Source organism: Pristis pectinata, chromosome 14, assembly GCF_009764475.1.
Source record: "Pristis pectinata isolate sPriPec2 chromosome 14, sPriPec2.1.pri, whole genome shotgun sequence".
In the NCBI taxonomy this organism is placed as follows: Eukaryota; Metazoa; Chordata; class Chondrichthyes; order Rhinopristiformes; family Pristidae; genus Pristis; species Pristis pectinata.
In genome coordinates this window covers 49,551,864-49,572,905 of record NC_067418.1, presented here as the reverse complement: position 1 = coordinate 49,572,905, position 21,042 = coordinate 49,551,864, and the positions used below count along the sequence as shown (strand labels likewise).

Here is a 21,042-nt window from a genome sequence, read left to right as displayed (position 1 = left end):
AGACGGAAAGATCGAGGACGGAGGGAGAGGTGTCAGAGATAGTCCAAGTGAATTGGAGAGTTGGGTGATTAGTGGCGAAATGTCAAGTTCTGCACGGGTACAAGAGGTGGCACCAATGCAGTTGTCAATATAACGGAGAAAAAGCTGAGGAATGGGGCCGGAGTAGGCTTGGAACAGAGACTGTTCAACGTAGCCAGTGAAGAGGCAGGCATAGCTGGGGCCCATGCGAGGGCCCATAGCTACACCCTTGGTCTGTAGAAAGTGAGAGGACGGGACAACAGTACAGGACAGGAGAATAGTACAGGACAACAGCACGGGGCAGGACAACAGTATCAGGTTAGCTCTGATGAATGGTCTTTGATTTAAAACATTGACTAAACAAACACTGTCTATCCAGTCACTTCCCAAAACTGCAACATCCTGGTGAATTTTGCCTGCATCCTTTCCATTGCAATCACATCCTTCCTGTAGTGTTGTCACCAGATCTATACACAGTATGCCAGCTGTTGTCTAAATAATGTTTAATAAAATCGTACCATAACCTCCCTACTTTTATGTTCTGTGCCCTGGCTAATGAAGGCAAGTCTCCCATACGTGTCTTCACCTTACCTACCTCAGCTGCCACCTTCAGGGATCCTTGAACTTGCACACCAAGATCCCCTGTTCTTGAATAGTCCCTCCCATCCGATACATCCCAGTATGTTTCACTCTCCCATAGTGTATCACCTCACAATTATCAGGATTAAATTTCATCTTTCATTGCTCTGCTTATCTTACCAACTAATCAATAGCCACTTCCACTATCAACAACATGTCAATCACACTCCTACATTTACATCCAGATCCCTAATGTATACAACAAACAGGAAGGGTCCCAGCACCAATCCCTGTGGTACACCACTGGTCACAAAGACAACCCTCCCCATCACACTCTGCATTTTATTATCAAGCCAATTTTATGTCCAAATTGCCAACTTGCCCCGGATCCCATGGGCTGTAACCTTTTGGACCAGTCTTCTCAGTTGGACCTTTCCAAAGGTGTTCCCCAATTCCATGTAGACTCAACCACATTGCCCTCATCAATACATTCTGTTGCCTCTGCAAAAAAATATAACCAAATTTGTCAAGACAGGATCTCCTCCTAACAAAGCCATGCTGTTGTTTGGTCCCTCCCTTCCCAAGTGTGGATTAACCCTGTCCCTCAGAATTTTTCACACTGATTTCCCAACCACTGACGTTAGAATCACTGGCCTGTAATTATCTGACTTATGCCCGCTGTCCTTCTTGAATAAAGGCACCACATTTACTGCCCTCCAGTCATCTGATACCTCACCTGTGGCCAGCAAAAATGCAACGATTGGTCAGGGCCTCAGCAATCTCCTCCCTTGCCTCCCATGGGATAAATCTCATCAGGCCTTGGGGATTTATTCACCTTTAAGCCCACTGAGTCATCCAATAGCTCCTTTTTTAACGCTTCCATGTTCCAAAATTTCAACTGATCGTCCTTCCTGAATTCTTCAACTACAACGTGGCTCCCCTGAGATGAGAAGTATTCACTTAAGACCTTACCCACGTCCTGTGGCTCTATGCATAGATTTCCCCTTCGGGCCCCACATTTTTCCTCAGTTAGCCATTTGCTTTTAATGTAGGTGAAATGTTCTGGGATTTTGCTCCACCGCGGCCACGTGATATTCCATGCCCTGTCTTTACCCTCCTAGTTCTGTATTTTAAGAACCCCTCTACTCCTGAAGGGTGCCCCCACCGCCGGTATCAGTCCTCCCCACCTGCCACACGTGTCCTTCGTTGTTTTTGCCTAATCCTCAGAATCCTTGACATAACATAGGACAGTACAGCACAATACAGGGCCTTCGGCCCACAGTGTTGTGCCGACCTTTAAACCTCACCTAAAGACTATCTATAGACAATAGACAATAGGAGCAGAAGTAGACCATTCGGCCCTTCGAGTCTGCACCGCCATTTTGAGATCATGGCTGATCCTCAACAATCAATATCCTGTTCCTGCCTTGTCCCCATATCCCTTGATTCCCCCATCTATAAGAAACCTATCTAGCTCCTTCTTGAAAGTGCCCAGAGAATCGGCCTCCACTGCCCTCTGAGGCAGTGCATTCCACAAATTCACAACCCTCTGGGAGAAGTTTTTCCTCACCTCTGTCCTAAATGGCCTAGCCCTTATTCTTAAATCATGCCCCCTGGTCCTGGACTTCCCCAACATCTGGAACATATTTCCTGTCTCTATCTTGTCCAATCCCTTAATAATCCTGTATGTTTCAATCAGATCCCCTCTCAATCTTCTCAATTCCAGCGTGTACAATCCCAGTCTTTCCAACCTCTCAGCATAAGACAGTCCCGACATCCCCAGAATTAACCTCGTAAACCTACGCTGCACGCCCTCTATAGCCAGGATATCCTTCCTTAACCCTGGAGACCAAAACTGTACACAATACTCCAGGAGTGGTCTCACCAGGGCCCTGTACAAATGCAGAAGAATCTCTTTGCTTTTGTACTCAATTCCCCTTGTAATACAGGCCAACATTCCATTAGCCTTCATCACTGGCTGCTGCACTTGCTCATTCACTTTCAGTGACTGATGAACAAGGACTCCTAGATCCCTTTGTATTTCCCCCTTACCTAACTCCACACCATTCAGATAATAATCCGCCCTCCTGTTCCTGCTCCCAAAGTGGAGAACCTCACACTTATCCACATTAAACTTCATCTGCCAAGTATCTGCCCACTTACCCAACCTATCCAAATCACCTTGAATTCTCCTAACTTCCTCTGCACATGTCGCACTGCCACCCAACTTTGTATCATCAGCAAACTTGCTAATGTTATTCACAATGTCTTCATCTAAATCATCAACATAGATCGTAAACAGCTGCAGTCCCAGCACCGAGCCCTGTGGCACCCCACTAGTCACGGACTGCCATTCTGAGAAACATCCATTCACCCCTACCCTTTGTTTCCTATCCGCCAACCAGTTTTCTATCCATGTTAATACCCGCCCCCCAATTCCATGAGCCCTAATTTTACCCACCAATCTCCTGTGTAGCACTTTATCAAATGCCTTCTGAAAGTCGAGGTATACAACATCCACTGAATCTCCCTCGTCTATTTTCCTGGTTACATCCTCAAAAAACTCCAGTAGATTAGTCAAGCATGATTTGCCCTTGGTAAATCCATGTTGACTCGACCCAATCCTATCATTGCTATCCAAATATGCCGCTATTTCATCCTTAATAATGGACTCTAGCATCTTCCCCACCACAGATGTTAGGCTAACTGGACGATAGTTCCCCATTTTCTCCCTCCCTCCTTTCTTAAAAAGTGGGATAACATTAGCCATCCTCCAATCCTCAGGAACTGATCCCGAATCTAAGGAACATCGGAAAATGATCACCAATGCATCCACAATTTCTAGAGCCACCTCCTTTAGTACCCTGGGATGCAGACCATCTGGACCTGGAGATTTGTCAGTCTTCAGCCCTATTAGTCTACCCATCACCATTTCTTTACTAATGTCAATCCACTTCAGTTCCTCTGTCACCCTCTGCCTTTTGTCCATCCTTACCTCTGGGAGATTTCTCACGTCTTCCCCCGTGAAGACAGATCCAAAGTACTTATTAAATTCGACTGCCATCTCCCTGTTTCCCGTAATAATTTCACCCGATTCGGTCTTCAAGGGCCCAACATTGTTCCTAACTAACTTCTTTCCCTTCACATACCTAAAAAAGCTTTTGCTATCCTCTTTAATATTCCTGGCTAGCTTGCCTTCGTACCTCATTTTTTCATCCCGAATTACCTTTTTAGTTAAATTCTGCTGCACCTTAAAAATTTCCCAATCTTCTATCTTCCCACTCAGCTTGGCTCTGCCATACTGCTTCCTTTTTAACACAATGCTATCTCTGACTTCCTTTGTCAGCCACGGTGACCCCTTTCCCCTCTTTGAGTCTTTCCTTCTCTGGGGAATAAACTGATCCTGCACCTTGTGCATTATTCCCAAGAATACCTGCCATTGCTGTTCCATTGACAATTCTGCTAGGATGCCCGCCCAGTCAACTTTAGCCAGCTCCTCCCTCATGGCTCCATAGTCTCCTTTGTTCAACTGCAAAATTGACCCTTCTGATTTGCCCTTTTCCCTCTCCAATTGCAGATAAAAACTTATCATGTTATGGTCACTACCTCCCAATGGCTCCTTTACTTCGAGTTCTCTTATCAAATCCTGCTCATTACACAGCACTAAATCCAGAATAGCCCTCTCCCTGGTCGGCTCTCGTACCAGCTGCTCCAAGAATGCATCCCGGAGGCACTCTATAAACTCCCTTTCCTGGGGTCCAGTACCAGCCTGATTTTCCCAGTCCACTTGCATATTGAAATCCCCCATAACTACTGTGACATTACCCTTGCCACATGCCAACATTAACTCACTACTCAGCTTGCACCCAATATCCATGCCACCGTTTGGAGGCCTGTAGATAACACCCATTAGGGTCTTTTTGCCCTTACAGTTCCTCAGTTCTATCCACACTGACTCTACTTCTCCTGATTCAATGTCCCCCCTTGCAAGGGACTGAATCTCATTCCTCACCAACAGGGCCACCCCACCCCCTCTGCCCACCTTCCTGTCCTTACGATAGCATGTATACCCTTGAAAATACATTTCCCAGGTCTGATCTCCCTGCAGCCATGTCTCCGTTATCCCAACAACATCATACTTACCCATTCTAACCCCTTCCTCCCACATATCCCTCTATTTTAAATTCCTCCATGTGCTTATCTAGTAATCTCTTGAATTTGACCAATGTACCTGCCTCCACCACCGCCCCAGGCAGCACATTCCATGCCCCAACCATTCTCTGGGTCAAAAACCTTCCTCTGATATCTCCATTGAACTTCCCACCCTTTACTTTAAAACCATGCCCTCTTGTATTGAGCATTGGTGCCCTGGGAAAGAGGCGCTGGCTGTCCACTCTATCTATTCCTCTTAATATTTTGTACCCCCCTATCATGTCTCCTCTCATCTTCCTTCTCTCCAAAGTTTCCATCGACTTATTCCCCTAAAATTTTGACCTTCATGTTGGTCCTGAACTCTCATTATTTCACTTTTGAATGGTTTCCACTTGTAGATGTAGACCTACCTGAAACTAGCTCTGTCACTCTACCTGTGCCTGATCCTCTCTTACGATATTGAAAGCAGCCTTTCAATATCGTAAGATATTAGGACATTAAGTCCTTTACCATACTATTCCGCAACTGCCTCAAAACTCGCACAATTATCCCAAACACCCCCCCCCCCCCCCCACTGACACCGTCTCCACTTAACTACCTACATTCCCGAAGATTCTCTCATGGACACGGTAGCCTAGCAGTTAGTGTGATGCTATTACAGCACCAGCGACCCGGGTTCAATTCCCGCCGCTGTCTGTAAGGAGTTTGTACGTTCTCCCCGTGTGTCTGCGTGGGTTTCCTTCGGGTGCTCTGGTTTTCTCCCACATTCCAAAGACGTACAGGTTAGGAAGTTGTGGGCGTGCTATGTTGGCGTGAGAAGCGTGGCGACACTTCGTATTGGTATTCGTTTATTATTGTCACTTGTACCAAGGTACAGTGAAAAACTTGTCTTGCATACCGATCGTAGAGGTCAATTCATTACACAGTGCAGTTACATTAGGTTAGTACAGAGTGCATTGAGGTAGTACAGGTAAAAACAATAACAGAGAAAGTGCAGTGCAATAGGGTGCAAGGTCACAACAAGGTAGATCGCGAGGTCAGAGTCCATCTTATCGTATAAGGGAACCGTTCAATAGTCTTATCACAGTGGGGTAGAAGCCGTCCTTAAGCCTGGTGGTATGTGCCCTCAGGCTCCTGTATCTTCTATGACTTGCGGGCTACCCCCTAGAACACTCTACGCAAAAGATGCATTTCACTGTCTGTTTCGATGTACATGTGACTACTAAAAAAATCCTAACTTATATACCAACTCAAAAGCTCTCCAGTATGCACTTTAATAAAATTCCACCCCCTTGAAACCTTTCACAATAAGGTAATCCCTGTTGATATTGGGGAAGGTGAAATCCCTTTCAACAACAACCCTATTATTCTGTCTGTGAGTTGTCTGTACTGGGCATGACAGTATAAACAAAGACAACACCTTGCAGTGTTATCCTGCCTTCTACTGTTGTCCTGCCTTGGGACATAGGAGACTTGAAGGGTGACCTCAGAGAGGTGTATAAAATCATGAGGGGAATAGGTAAGGGTGAACACGCAGAGTCTTTTTTCCAGGGAAGGGGAAACTAAAAGCTAGAGGTCATAGGTTTAAGGTGAGAGGGGAAAGATTTAAAAGGGACCTGAGGGGGAATTTCTTCACGCAGGGGGTGGTGCGTATATGGAACAAGCTGCCCGAGAAAGTGGTTGAGGTGGGTACAGAAACAACATTTAAAGGAAATTTGGAAAGGTACGTGGATGGGGAAGATTTAGAGGGATGTAGGCCAAACTCAGGCAAATGGGACTAGCTTGGTGGACACCATGATCGGCATGGACAAGTTGGGCCGAAGGGCCTGTTTCCCTCCTTGTATTACTCTATAACTCTGTGACTCTAAAGAGCAAAGTGGACATCAAAGTCTGGAGCTGCAGGAGATGGGCAAGGTCCACATTGAATATGTTTCCTCTCTTTTTATGAATGACATAAAGACTTCAGAACTTGAGATAGTTGATGGGGATGTCTTGGAGATAGTCCGTATTACAGCAGAGCAGGTGCTGGGCATCTTAAAAGGTAGACAAATCTCCAGGGCCTGACCAGGTATATCCAAGAACACTGTGGGAAGCTAGGGAAGAACTTGTGGGAGCCCTGGCTGAGATATATGCATCATCGTTAGAGACAGGTGAGGCACCAGAGGACAGGAGGATGGCTAATGCTGTGCCTTTATTTAAGAAGGGCTGCAAAGAAAAACCTGGGAACTATAGACCAGTGAGTCTAACATCTGTGGTAGGTAAGTTACTGGAGGAGATTCTGAGATAAGATATACATGTACTTGGAAAGACAAATGTTGATTAGGGATAGTCAGCCCTGCATTGTGTGTGGGAGATCATGTCTCATGAATTTGACTGAGCTTTTTGAAGAAGTAACCAAGAAGGTCGATGAGGGCAGGGCGGGAGATGTAGTTCATATGGACTTCAATAAGGCCTCTGATAAGGTTCCGCCTGCTAGGCTGCTATGGGAGGTTAGATCACAGGGGATCCAGGGAGAGCTGGCTAATTGGATACACAATTGGCATGATGGTAGGAAGCAGAGGGGGATGGTGAAAGGTCATTTCTCGGACTGGAGGCCCGTGACCAGTGTGTTTCCCCAGGCTCGGTGCTGGGCCCATTGCCGTTTGTCCACCTATAATCAATGATTTGGACGAGAATGTACAAGGCAGGGTTAGTAAGTTTGCAGATGACACTACAATAGGTGGTGTCGTTGATGGTGAAGGTGATTATCAGGATTTACAGAGGGATCTTGATCAGCTGGGTAAGTGGGCCAAGGAATGGCAAATAGAGTTTAATTCGAACAAGTTTACGGTGTTGCAATTTGGGAAGTCATATTCAGGTAGGACTTTCACAGTGAACGGCAGGGCACTGGGGAGTGTTGTGGAACAGGGGGACCTAGGCGTACAAGTACATGGTTCACTGAAAGTGGAGTCACAGGTAGACAGGGTGGTGAAGAAGGCATTTAGCATGCTGGCCTTCATAAGTCAGGGCACTGAGTCTAGAAATTGGGATGTCACTTTGCAGTTATACATGATGATGGTGAGGCAGCATTTGGAATATTGTGTTCCTCTGCCCTATAATGTTGCCCTCCCTTATAATGTGGCCTCACTGTAATGTAACCCTCACCTATAATGTTGCCTGCCCTAAAATGTTATCTTCCCAACGGTTACCCTCACTATGTGACACTCCCTATAGTTACCCTCCCTATTATACTGCCCTTCCGAGAATATCTCCCTCCCTATAATGTTGCCCTCCCTTTAATATTACCCTCCACATAGTCATCCTCCATATGTCTCCCTCCCCCTATAATGTTGCCCTCCCTGTAAACGTTCCTCTCACTATAGCATTGCCCTGCCAATTATGCTCCCCTCACTATAATGATACTCTCACTATAGCGTTACCCTGCCAAATAATGTCCTCTCCTCTAATGTTAAACTCCCTATAATGTTAAACTCCCTATAACATTACCCTCTCCATAATGTTCCCCTCCTCAGTAATGTTACCCACTCTATAATAGAGTCATGAGAGTCAGTGTGGAAACAGGCCCTTCGGCCCAACTGGTCCATGCCAACCAGGATGCCCCATCCCAAGCTAGCCACATTTGCCAGCATTTGGCCCATAACCTTCGAAACCTTTCCTATCCATGTACCTGCGCAACTGTCTTTTAAAACTTGTTATTGTACCTGCCTCGACCACTTCCTCTGGCAGCTCGTTCCACATACAGGACCACCCTCTGTGTAAAAAAGTTACCCCTCAAGTTCCTCTTAATCTCTCCCCTCTCACCTTAAACCTATGCCCTCTATTTCTTGATTCCCCAACTCTGGTCAAAAGAACTGAGTGCATTCAACCCATCTATGCCCCTCATGATTTTATACACCTCTATAAGTTCACCTCTCAGTCTCCTACGCTCCAAGGAATAAAGTCCCAGCCTGTCCAACCTCTCCCCATAACTCAGTCCCTCAAGTCCTGGCAACATCCTTGTAAATCTTTCCTGCACTCTTCCCAGTGTAGTAACATCTTTCCTACAGCAGGGCGACCAAAACTGAAACACAATACTCCAAGTGCGGCCTCACCAGCGTCCTGTACAACTGCACCGTGACCTCCCAACTTTTATGCTCAGTGCCCTGACTAATGAAGACCAGCATGCCAAACACCTCTTCACCACCCTGTCTACCTGTGACTCCACTTTTGGTGAACCATGTACTCGTACTCCAAGGTCTCTCTGTTCTACAACACTCCCAGGGCCCTGCCGTTCACTGTGAATGTCCTACCTGGACTTGACTTTCCAAAATGCAACACCTCACATTAAACTCCATTTGCCACTTCTTGGCCCACTTATTCAGCTGATCAAGATCCCCGCCGTAATTCTTGAAAACCTTCCTCATGTCCACTATACCACCTATCTTAGTATCATCTGCAAACTTACTAACCATGCCTTGGTACATTCTTATCCAAATCGTTGACATTGATGACAACCAGCAATGGGCCCAGCACCGAGCCCTGGGCAACACCACTGGTCACGGGCCTCTAGTCTGAGAAACAACCTGCCACCATCCCCCTCTGCTTCCTACCATCGAGCCAAATCTGTATCCAGTTAGCCAGCTCTCCCTGGATTCCACGCGATCTAACCTTCCAGAGCAGCCTGCCATGTGGAACCTTATCAAAGGCCTTACTGAAGTCCATATAAGATAAAATCTCTTTATTAGTCACATGTACATCGAAACACACAGTGAAATGCATCTTTTTGCGTAGTGTTCTGGGGGCAGCCCGCAAGTGTCGCCACGCTTCCGGCACCAACATAGCATGCCCACAACTTCCTAACCTGTACGTTTTTGGAATGTGGGAGGGAAACCGGAGCTCCCGGAGGAAACCCACGCAGACACACGGGAGAGCGTACAAACTCCTTACAGACAGCGGCGGGAATTGAACCCGGGTGGCTGGCGCTGTAAAGCTGATGATAACCACTACACTATGTCAACCGCCCTGCCCTCATCAACTTCCTTGGTCACCTCATCAAAAAAACTCAGTCAAGTTCGTAAGACCTGATGTATATTGTTCTCATGTAGTCTTGCATTACTCAATTACTCCCCCCTCCACACACCTCCAATATAGTCATCCAACCTTACCTTGTTGTTCTGTGATATAGTTGTCCTGTTATCCATTCCTGTATTTTTGCTATTACTGCCTGATGTTATGTTCCTTTCTGCTCTGTACTGTAATCCAGTATTGTATTGTTCTTTGCTGTCTTGAATTCTTTTTCTGCTCTGTTCTGTCATGTGGTCCTGTATCGTAATGCCCTGTGTTACTGTTCTGCCTTGCTGCATCTTCTGGTCCCGTCCACTCCTGCTTTGTTGATCTAAACTGTGGCTCTTTTCCGTCCTGTCCCCTTACTGCTACTCTGCACCAGGTGTAACTGAGCCCCTGCTTGTCTTGTTCTGTCCCCGCCTGCACTTCTGTTCACTCCCTGCGCTGTAAGTCATTAGTCTTGTGTTCAATAAATTGCCCCTAGTGTGCAGGTGAATTTGGGAGGGGGGATTAATGGGAATGTGAATAAAATAGGCTCCAGGAAAATTAGTGAGGGGATGGGATTGCTCTGTGATCTGGCAAAATGGCCACATTCCCACATCCTCCCTTACCCCAGTAATGTGCATGAGCTTATATTTTTGACCAGCTGAAATGTATTCCACAGAAGGAGGATGCTCGGCACACCATGTCTGTGCCAGTCAGAAAGGAGCTGTAGACCGACCACCACCCCCACCCCCCCAGCCCTGGGTGCACATCGCCTGCAGGTCACAGCCTCTCCAAGTCCAACAGCAGGTACTGTCTCAAGTGTGACCCGGGTCTCTGCCTCTCCCACCCTTTCAGGCAGTGAGTTCAGACCCCTACCATCCCCTGGGTGCAGAAACGTTTGTAACCTCCCTCTAACCTTCTACAAATACTTCAAATCTACATCTCTGGGGTTTGACACCGGCGCTAACGTTCTTCCTATTTAGGAGACACAAGAGGCTGCTGATGATGGAATCCAGAGCAAAACAAAACTACTGTAGTTGTGGAGGAGCAGAGGGATCTGGGGGTTCATATCCACAGATCACTGAAGGTTGCCTCACAGGTGGATGGGGTAGTTAAGAAAGCTTATGGGATGTCGTGGGATCGAGTTTAAGAGCCGCAAGGTAATGATGCAGCTCTACGAAACTCTGGTTAGACCACACTTAGAGTACTGTGTCCAGTCTGGTCACCTCATTATAGGAAGGATGTGGAAACGTTGGAGAGGGTGCAGAGGAGATTTACCAGGATGCTGCCTGGTTTGGAGAGCATGGATTATGAGAGACTAAGGGAGCTAGGGCTTTAATTATTGGAGAGGAGGATGAGGGGAGACACGATAGAGGTATACAAGATATTGAGAGGAATAGATAGAGTAGACAGCCAGCGCCTCTTTCCCAGGGCACCAATGCTCAATACAAGAGGGCATGGCTTTTAAAGTAATGGGTGGGAAGTTCAAAGGAGGTACCAGAGGGAGGTTTTTACCCAGAGAGTGGTTGGGGCATGGAATGCACTGCCTGAGGTGGTGGTGGAGGCAGGTACATTGGTCAAATTCAACAGATTGTTAGATAAGCATACGGAAGGATTAAAATATGTGGGAGGAAGGGGTTAGATAGTCTTAGGCATGGTTTAAAGGTCAGCACAACGTGGTGGGCCGAAGGGCCTGTATTGTGCTGTACTGTTCTATGGTTCTATGGTACTGGAAGTCCAGTCCCAATGAAGGGTCTCGACCCGAAACATGGACTGTCCATTTCCCTCCACAGATGCTGCCTGACCCGCCGAGGTTTTATTTGTGCTCTTTCCTATTTACTCTGTCTGGGGCACCCCCCTTATAATTTTAACTGCCTCGGTTAAGTCTCCCCTGCCTTGTTCCACCTCCCTGAATACATTACCTCACAATTCTCTGGACCAGATTTCACTTTTCCCTCTTTTGCCCAAATGACTTTGGGCCATCCAAACTTGCCCGCAGTTCACAGCTTTCCTCTTCACTGTCAACACCACAGGCAGTTTTGTTTTGTGTCATCATTTTATCATTTCCCCCACCCCACACAAACCATCAGCACATGCTGCTCAGAGCAAGGGAGAGTGCTGAGCCCTGTGGAACCCCACTGGTAACAACCTTTCAGTCACAAAAACCCCTACAACCACCACCATCTGCTTCCTGCCACTGAGCACATTCCAGATGTAATTTTGGATCCCATGAGCGTTGACTCCTTGACCAGCCCTGTCCCACGCTGCACAAGTACATGAGAAATTGGAGCAGGAGGAGACCACTTGGCCCCTTCATCCCCGCCCAGCGTTCAGTAAGATCACAGCTGCCCTTTTCCTCAGCTCCGTTTTCCTACACTACCTTTGATTCTCCTAACACCTGAACATCTATCGATCCCTGTCCTAAACGTACCCAGAGACTGAGAGCCCACACCCCTCTTGGCTTGAAGATTCCATGAATCACTACCCTGCCCCCCCCCACCAACACGAAGATATTTCTTCCATCTCCGTCCTGAACGGCCAACTTGTTTTGAGACTGACCCCTGATGATATCAGGGGGCAACGTCATCCTCACATCTACCCTGTAAAGCCCCAACAGGCCCTTCAGCCCACCATGTTGATGCTGACCATTCATATTATTCCCCTTTACAGCACCTAGTCTGTAGCCTACAGTGCAAAGCTGTTACTGGGACTGGAGGGCTTGAGTTTTTAGGAGAGACAGTTCCAGTAAGATTGTGCCTCATTCTCCTTAACAGACCCGGGACCCACCATCCTAGGGGTTAATGTAGGAATGTTTTGTTGTGACCTCTCTCTTGTTAGCGGTCTTCCTTTGGTCAGGAGACCAAACCTGCACATGATGTAGCTTATTCTCCTGAATCTGATGCTGGGATCGACCTTCCTTGCAAAATTGCTACCAACATTCTTTCCATTAATCGTGAAGTGTAAGGAGTTTGTACGTCCTCCCCGTGTGACTGCTTGGGTTCCCTCCTGGTGCTCCAGTTCCCTCCCACATCCCAAAGACATACAGGTTAGGAAGTTGTCGGCGTGCTACTTGGGGCCGGAGCGTGGCGACACTTGCGGGCTGCCCCAGAATATTCCAAGCAAAAAAAGATGCATTTCACTGTACGTTTCGATGTACATGTGACTGATAAAGAGATCTTAACCTTAGCGGTTTTTCTGGAAAGGCACGCAGAGTTGTACAGCACAGCAGCAGGCCCTTCAGCCCACCATGTTGTTGCTGACCACTCTTATTATTCCCCTTTACAGCACCTAGTCTGTAGCCTACAGTGCCAAAGATGTTACCCGGGACTGGAGGCTTGAGTTATAAGGAGAGACAGGACAGGCCGAGACTTCTTACGCTGGAGTGAAGGAGACTGAAGGGTGACCTTTTAGAGGTTTATAAAATCATGAGGTTTTAGAGGTTTATAAAATCACAGTCTTTTCCCCAGGGTAGGGGAGTCTAAAACTAGAGGGGCTTAGGTTTAAGGAGAAGGGGGAAAGGTTGAAAGGGGACCTGAGGGGCAAGTTTTGCACACAGAGGGTGGTGGGTATGTGGAACGAGCTGCCAGAGGAAGTGGCAGAGGCGGGTACAATTACAATGTTTGAAGGACATTTGGGCAGGTACATGGATAGGAAAGGTTCAAAGAGGGATGTGGGCCAAACGCAGGCAAATGGGACCAGCTCAGGTAGGCAGGCACCCTGAGCGGCATGGATAAGTTGGGCCGAAGGGCCTGCTTCCGTGTTATTCTCACCAATACCTGGACGATTTGAATGCTTGTCTGGATACTTCTTAAACACTGTAAGACTCTCTGCCTTCACTGACTGTGGCTCAGTGGGTTTCCAGACTCCAGCCACCCTCTGGCTGAATAAACTCTTTCTCAGACCCTCCCTCAACCTCTTCCTCCCTACCCTAAACCCATGTCTGCTTAATGGTCCAATGCTTGAAAATTTAAGGGCGAGGTGTGGAAGCTTTGGAGAGGGTGCAGAGGAGATTTACCAGGATGCTGCCTGGATCGGTGAGCATGTCTTACGAGGATAGGTTAAGTGAGCTAGGATCTTTCTCTTTGGAGAGAAGGAGAGGTGACTTGATAGAGGTGTACAAGAGATATAGATCAAGTGGACAGTCAGAGACTTTTTCCCAGGGTGACAACGCGAGGGGACATAATTTTAAGGTCATTGGAGGAAGGTATAAGGGGGAGGTCAGGGGTAAGTTTTTTACACAGAGAGTGGTGGGTGCGTGGAACACACTGCCGGCAGAGGTTGTGGGGGCAGATACATTAGGGACATTTAAGAGATTCTTAGACAGACACATGAATGATAGAGAAATGGAGGGCTATGTGGGAGGGAAGGGTTAGATAGATCTTAGAACAGGATAAAATGTCGGCACAACATTGTGGGCCGAAGGGCCTGTACTGTGCTGTCGTGTTCTATGTTCTAAGAGGTGACTGAGGCAAACGGCTCCCAGCCTTCACATCAAATGGTAGCAGTTGTAGAACGCTAAAGGCCAGAGTTTCCCCTACCACCATTTCTATGGGTGTCTGTCGCAACCTCAAGACATTCCAAAGAGCATGGGTATGGGGAAGCGTGGCAGTTAATGTGTGCAGAGCAGGATCCCACAAACAGCAGTTAAAAACGAGGCGATCAGTTTAGAGTACGGGTGTTTGAGGGATCTCTGTTGGCCGTGGCGCGCCAGTGCGATCTCCACCGGGTCTGGCTCCTACTCCGCACCGAGATTTGGAACAGGACATGGATCTCCAGCTACTCGCGAGGAAGTGGGTGTGGTGGTCTCTGGAAGCCGCCCCCCCCCCCGCCCCCGCCCCCGGGGTATCCCGGGCACCACCCCACCCTTTCCCTGTCTGGTGTCTCCTCCCAGCCTCCAACCCGAGACCGCAGGCTCCAGTTACCAGCCCTGACTTTCAAGATTTACCAGCACATGTCAAGGGAAACAGAAGGTCCTGGGGAAGCCGCACAGCTTTCGCTGAGCCCGAGGTGGAAGGGATTAAAATCCCACTCTTCGCATCTATAAGTGTCCCCATTCTCACTGCGGGTCCCTCCCTGTGTGCGGTACCTGCGGTTCAATCCACCTCAGCCAAATGAAAAAGGTCTTTTTTTTGTTATTGGTCTATGGGGCAGTTTGTGTGTGTGTGTGTGTGTGTGTTGGTCGGTTTCAGTAAAACAGCCCAGAGCGGGTGATGATCTCCCAGTTTCTATCCCCACCCCATCCCCTGACCTGCGTGCCACTGATCCCAACCGCCCACCCAACTCCCTTTCGTAGGTCACTGTCGTGACTCCCCACCCCTCGCGTGGGTCTCAGAGCTGTGCTGTTAATCCGCCGATGGGACTACCTTTCTGTGACTAGTTGGCAGGGACGGGGGAGGGATGTCTCTTGAGTAACACGGCGGGGTAAATGTTAGTCACCATCTCACGGCAAAAGAAACTCCAGTCTCTCCAAGATATGTCTGTGGGGCCTGAACATGTGTGTGTGTGTGTGTGTCTCTCCCCCCCCCCCCCACCCCCCTCGCTCCTGGACTCTCTGATTAACATGCGCCCCCCAAACTTCTCTCGTCCCCCACCCCACCAACCAATGTTTAATTGAGTTCAGGAGCATGATTTCCCACCTCCCCCCCCCCCCACCCCCCCCCCCCCCCCCCGCCACCCCAATCTCCTACAACCATCCCACTTGTCCCAATTTTCCCACTGGTTTTGCTGTCCGGAGTCAGCGAGGCGGGGAATTCTCCCCCTCGGGCCCTGGGGTGGGTGGGGTGCGAGAAGTGGGATCCCACCCTGGGTTACCGTACGAACTCACCGCCGTGACTCTCGCCATCGCTGCTCAGGTAGGTGTAGTACTCCGGCTGCCTGTACACATCGCTGTCATAGGTGACAATCTCCTCGGGGTACTGCAAATTGAAAGAGACACACTCACAACCAGTACGGTGCCAGGGCAGCTCAGAGGGTTATCAAACCAAACCAAGCCAGGGTCTGCTTACCGGAGCAATGAGGTAACCTTCCATAGTTCTCCAGGCCCACGGGACAGGGCGGTGGTCTGGGCCGGGGTCGGTGGGTGCTTCAGACCAGCAGAGACATCCCCCGGAACGTTCCCCCCACCCCACTCCACCCCCCTTCGCACCAAACTCCGGCGCTAGTGGAATGAAGGGGGACGCCTGTCCCGCAGGGGATGGACCTCGTGTTGCCGTCCCAGAGCGGGACGAGGGCTGGACCGTGTCTGACACTTGGGTCAACCTCGACCGACAGATAAACAGGAACCTCCTGATCGTCGTTCGGTCTCTGACTCCACCCCTGGGCGCAGTCAGCCAGCGCCCGGCCAGCACAGGCAAGTGGGGTGGGGGTGGGGGTGGGGGTTGGTGGGGGGAGTTGGGGTGGGTATGTGTGGGTGGAGGGTGGGGGTGTGGTTGGAGGTGGGGTGGGGTGGGGAGTAGTGGGGGTAGGGGGTGGGGGTGGGGGAGTGGGGGTGTGGGTGGGGGGTAGGGATGGGGTGGGGTGGGGGTTAGGGATTGGTGGGGTGGTGGGGGGTAGGGGTGGGGGAATGGGGGGTGGGGTGTGTGGGGGAGGGTGGTGGGGGTGGGGGTTAGGGGTGGGGGGTAGGGGAGTGCGTGGTAGGGGGGTTGGGGGAGTGGGGGGTAGGTGGGTAGGGGTGGGGGATAGTGGGATAGGGGTGGGGGGTGGGTGTGTGTGGGGGAGGGTGGTGGGGGTAGGGGGTAGGGGTGAGGTGGGGGCTAGGGGAGTGCGGTGTAGGGGGTGGGGGAGTGGGGTGTGGGTGGGGGTAGGGGGTAGGGGTGGGGTGGGGGCTAGGGGAGTGCGGTGTAGGGGGTGGGGGAGTGGGGGTTGGGGGCTGGGGCGAGTGAGGGTGCTGGGGGGTAGTAATGGGAGTTCCCAGAGAGGGTCACCAACCCCGGGAACCCCTTCCCCCACAAACCCCCCCCCCCCTCCACCCCCCCCCCCCACCCCCACTTTCACAGAGCGGGACAAGGCAATCCGCACTGGGCTGCCTGCCAACGTTTTTTCTTGGGGAGGGGGGATCTGAGGGAATTTGGCGCTCCCACCTCTTTCCCCCCTCCCCGTACCCCATCCAATGTGTGCCGGGGTGGGGTGTGTCGGACGACAACCTCCGGCCCGGCCACCGTGTTGATCCCGGGACACAGCAACGGGCTGCGATTCTGTAGCGCCGCTCACGCCCTCACTGGGTGGCCAAACTGCTTCAACTACCCCCCCCCCCCCATAACGCGCCGCTTCCGTCTTGGTTCGGGGGAAACCCGCCGCGAACCTCGTGCAGGGAAAACTAAAGAGTGGGGGGGAAATTCGTGAAATGTTGACGAGGATGGGGAAATATCGGCATCACTCTGGAGAGAACTGAAATACTTACACAGTATGTGTCCATACAATAAAACCAGCAAGTGTTGGAAATACTCAGCGGGTCAGTCAGCGCCCGTGGGGAGGGAAGCAGTTCACGCTTCCGCTCCTCAGTCTCCCAGTCCCGAGGCAATGATGCCGAGGGTGGGCGGCAGGGAGAGTGGAGGGGAGTGAGGGCGCCCTACTCACCGGTTCTAACGCTGCCCACTGTTACAGAGCTTCCTTTAATACTACTAGCTGTTGTTCCTGGAAATGTCCAATGATCCAAACTCATTCTCACAACCTGACTTGACACCTGCCTTTTGTTATCCCCCCCCCCCCCACCCCCAGTATTAGTCCTCGCCTCCTCGTTGTTCTCCTCCCCCTGTCACTTTCCCGAGTGTTGACCGTTACTCTGCTGCCGTGGAGACACAGTCTCACATTGTCCCTTTCACAACACCCCTTACACAATCCTCCAGTTAGACCGGGTCTTTGCATTCGCCGCGTTTATCATCTATGATATCTCTCACTGAAATTATTCTCCGGACATCGCTCTGACCTCGTTACTCCATCCATGATAACCTCCCAGGGCCTGTATCCCTGATGTTCTATTTATCTTTTCACCAGCATCCCCCCCCCCCCCCCCCCGTCTGACATCAGTCTGCGCACTACAACTTTGTCCATATTGATTGATTTTGCCACCCACTTAGCCAGGCTGAAAACCCGTTGCTATTAAATCCACCCATTTAGGTTCCTCCGATTACTAATTGCTGCGGTTTCGCAAAGTCGCACTTCCCCACTCATTCTGAGTCTGATTAAATTGCACTTTTGTTATTATTATCATCTCGTCTTTGAGTGCTGCTCCCTTTTACAGTTCGCCTGCTGTTGTGATACGTGCGGTGTTATCCCATCCACCTGTTACAGGTTGTTACAGGTACTACACAGCTTTGCCTTGTTACACTGTCCTGTAACAGTCCCCATCCTGCAGTTACACCCCCGTTATTTCTCACACTCATTGTTATTGTCATTATCTTTCTAATAACACACTTTACTTTTATGTCCTGGTCCTGTTACTATAATTGTGACTCTATGAACTGTTATAACAACCCAGTTGTTTGAAATCCTGTTACTGCAACCTTCCCATTAATACAACCTTCCTTTTATTGCAACCCTCCCATTAGATGCAACCCAGTTGCCACAATCTTTCCTTTATGGCAGTCCTCCAGTTACAATCCAGATGTCATTGCAAGAGCTCCTATTATTAGTCACGCCACTGCACTCTTAGTGCGACCTTTGGGTGAGGTTGGTGAGATGCAGTCTCCCACTGCACACTCCCGATCAGCTCCACGGGGCTTGAAGTTTGAACTGGGACACGGTCGCCCGGTTTGACACCACTTCTGGCAGTGAGCTGCTCTTCCTCCGAGGGAGAGTGGTGGGGAGAGGGTGGAAGGGGCAGTGGGACAGGAGAGGGATTTGGTCCTAAAAAGAAACTGGCTGAAAGCCCTTGAGAGAGCCTTTTGACGGCAAGTTTCATCCAGTGAAAAATACATCCCTCCAATCCCACACATGGGAACTGAAAGTTTTGCTCTGAGTCAGGTTGCATGGCTCACTCTGAATATTCTCCATGCACTTTAACATTTAGGGGCTCCCATGACTGCTGTGAGAATTCTTTGTACACCATTGCAGATTTTAACTCAACAGCGACTCAGTGGAGTCTCTGTCCAAATGCTGGCCACTTCGGAGTCTCACTGGGACTGCCAGGCCATGGGCGCTGTCCTGCCCCCGTGCCCAGCTTCCCCCAGGGGGGGTCTTGTTTGACGGCCCACGCTCGTTACTGCCCCTCACCCTTCCACATGCGACGGGACGAAGGCAGTCAGCACATCCTACCCCGCCCCATCCTCGGGCTCTGCCCCATTTCGGCTCCCGTCCCCTCGATGCACCCCACGCACCACCCTGTCCCAGAACCGGTTCTGACTCCAAGGGCAAAAGCAGAGGTTACCAGAAAACACTCAGCGAGTTGGCCAGCATCCGTGGAGAGAGAAAAAACCGAGTCAGTGTTTCAGTTGGACCGACTGAACATGGAAACGAGTTAGATAACTTGTTTCTCTCTTTTCCGGTTCTGATGAAGGGTTCCAGACAACATTAACTGTTTCTCTTTCCACAGATGCTGCCTGAACCACTGAGTGTTTGCAATGTTTTCTGTTTTTATTTCAGAATTGCGGCATCTGCAGCTTTTGTTTAGGTTGTCATTTGCTGATGGGTTTGGTGTAGGTGGTCGGTATGGGTGCAGTGGGTCGTAGGGCTTGTTTCTTGTGCTGTGTGAGTCCATTATGACCTCGCTGCTGAATGAGGGAGGGGCCTGACCCTCTGGCTGACACATTTCATCATCCCTTGCGGAGTGGAGGGGGGCGTGAGTGTGAATCCTTCCAAGAACTGCAGAGAGCAGGATACCAGCTGCTTTTCTTCTGTCACGGAGTCAGAGAGCTGTACAAATCAGAAACAGGCCCTTTGCCCCAACTCGTCCATGCTGACAAAATTGTCTACCAGAGCTAGTCTCGCTTCCCTGCGTTTGGCCCATATCCCTCTAAACCTTTCCTACTCAGAGTTCAAGAGCCGCGAGGTGATGTTGCAGCTCTATAGAACTCTGGTCAGACCACACTTGGAGTATTGCGTTCAGTTCTGGTCACCTCATTATAGGAAGGATGTGGAAGCTTTGGGGAGGGTGCAGAGGAAATTTACCAGGATGCTGCCTGGATTGGAGAGCATGTCTTATGAGGATAGGTTGAGTGAGTGAGGGCTTTTCTCTTTGGAGAGGAGGAGGATGAGGGGTGACAATAGAGGTGTACAAGGCATAGATCGAGTGGACCTTTTTCCCAGGGCAACATTGGCTAACACGAGGGGGCATAATTTTAAGGAGATTGGAGGAAGGATAGATAGACAGAGATAGACAGATAGACAGAGACAGATAGATAGATAGACAGATGGTTAGATAGACAGACGGATAGACAGATAAATAGGTAGACAGATAGATAGACAGACAGACAGACGGATGGATAGACAGATAGATAGATGGATAGACAAACAGACAGATCGATATTCAGACAGATCGACAGACAGATAGACAGACAGATCGACAGACAATTAGACGGATAGATAGATAGATAGATAGATAGATAGATAGATAGATAGATAGATAGATAGATAGATAGATAGATAGATAGACAGACAGACAGACAGAGATAGATAGATAGATAGACAGACTGATAGATAGACAGACAGACAGATAGACAGAGATTGATAGACAGACAGACAGATAGAGAGACAGGTAGATAGACAGACAGACAGATAGACAGAGATAGATAGACAGACAGAGACAGATGGACAGAAAGATAGATAGATAGACAGATGGTTAGATAGACAGGGATAGACAGATAAATAGGTAGATATAGACAGATGGATGGATAGACAGACGGATAGACAGAGGGACAGACAGATGGATGGATAGACAGACAGACCGACAGACAGATCGACAGACAGACAGATCGACAGACAGTTAGACAGATAGACAGATAGACAGATCAACAGACAGTTAGATGGATAGATAGACAGATAGATAGACGGATAGATAGATAGACAGTAGATAGATAGAAAGATAGACAGATGGATAGGTAGACAGAGATAGACAGATAGATAAATAGGTAGATAGATAGACCAACAGACAGATGGATGGATAGACAGACAGATAGATAGATAAATAGATAGATAGACAGGTAGATAGACAGTAGATAGATAGACCAACAGACAGATAAATAGATAGACATAGATAGACAGATAGACGGACAGACAGATAGATAGATTTCTTTATTAGTCACATGTACATCGAAACACACAGTGAAATAC

General features: G+C 49.3%; 1 protein-coding gene across 4 annotated transcripts in view; it reads right to left on the bottom strand.

Annotated features, from left to right (window-relative positions):
• The window catches only part of LOC127577631 (transcription factor PU.1-like), a 36,958-nt gene extending 19,587 nt beyond the window's left edge, over positions 1-17,371 (bottom strand). For 2 of the 4 annotated variants that reach the window (XM_052028969.1, XM_052028971.1), the window contains exons 1-2: positions 15,783-16,158; positions 15,602-15,692 (exon numbers count right to left, since the gene is read on the bottom strand). In XM_052028969.1, the coding sequence (XP_051884929.1) occupies positions 15,602-15,692; positions 15,783-15,806 (115 nt within the window). In that variant the 5' untranslated portion in view covers positions 15,807-16,158. The other 2 variants (XM_052028972.1, XM_052028970.1) reach the window with 2 other exon arrangements.
• Positions 17,372-21,042: the final 3,671 nt, after the last annotated feature.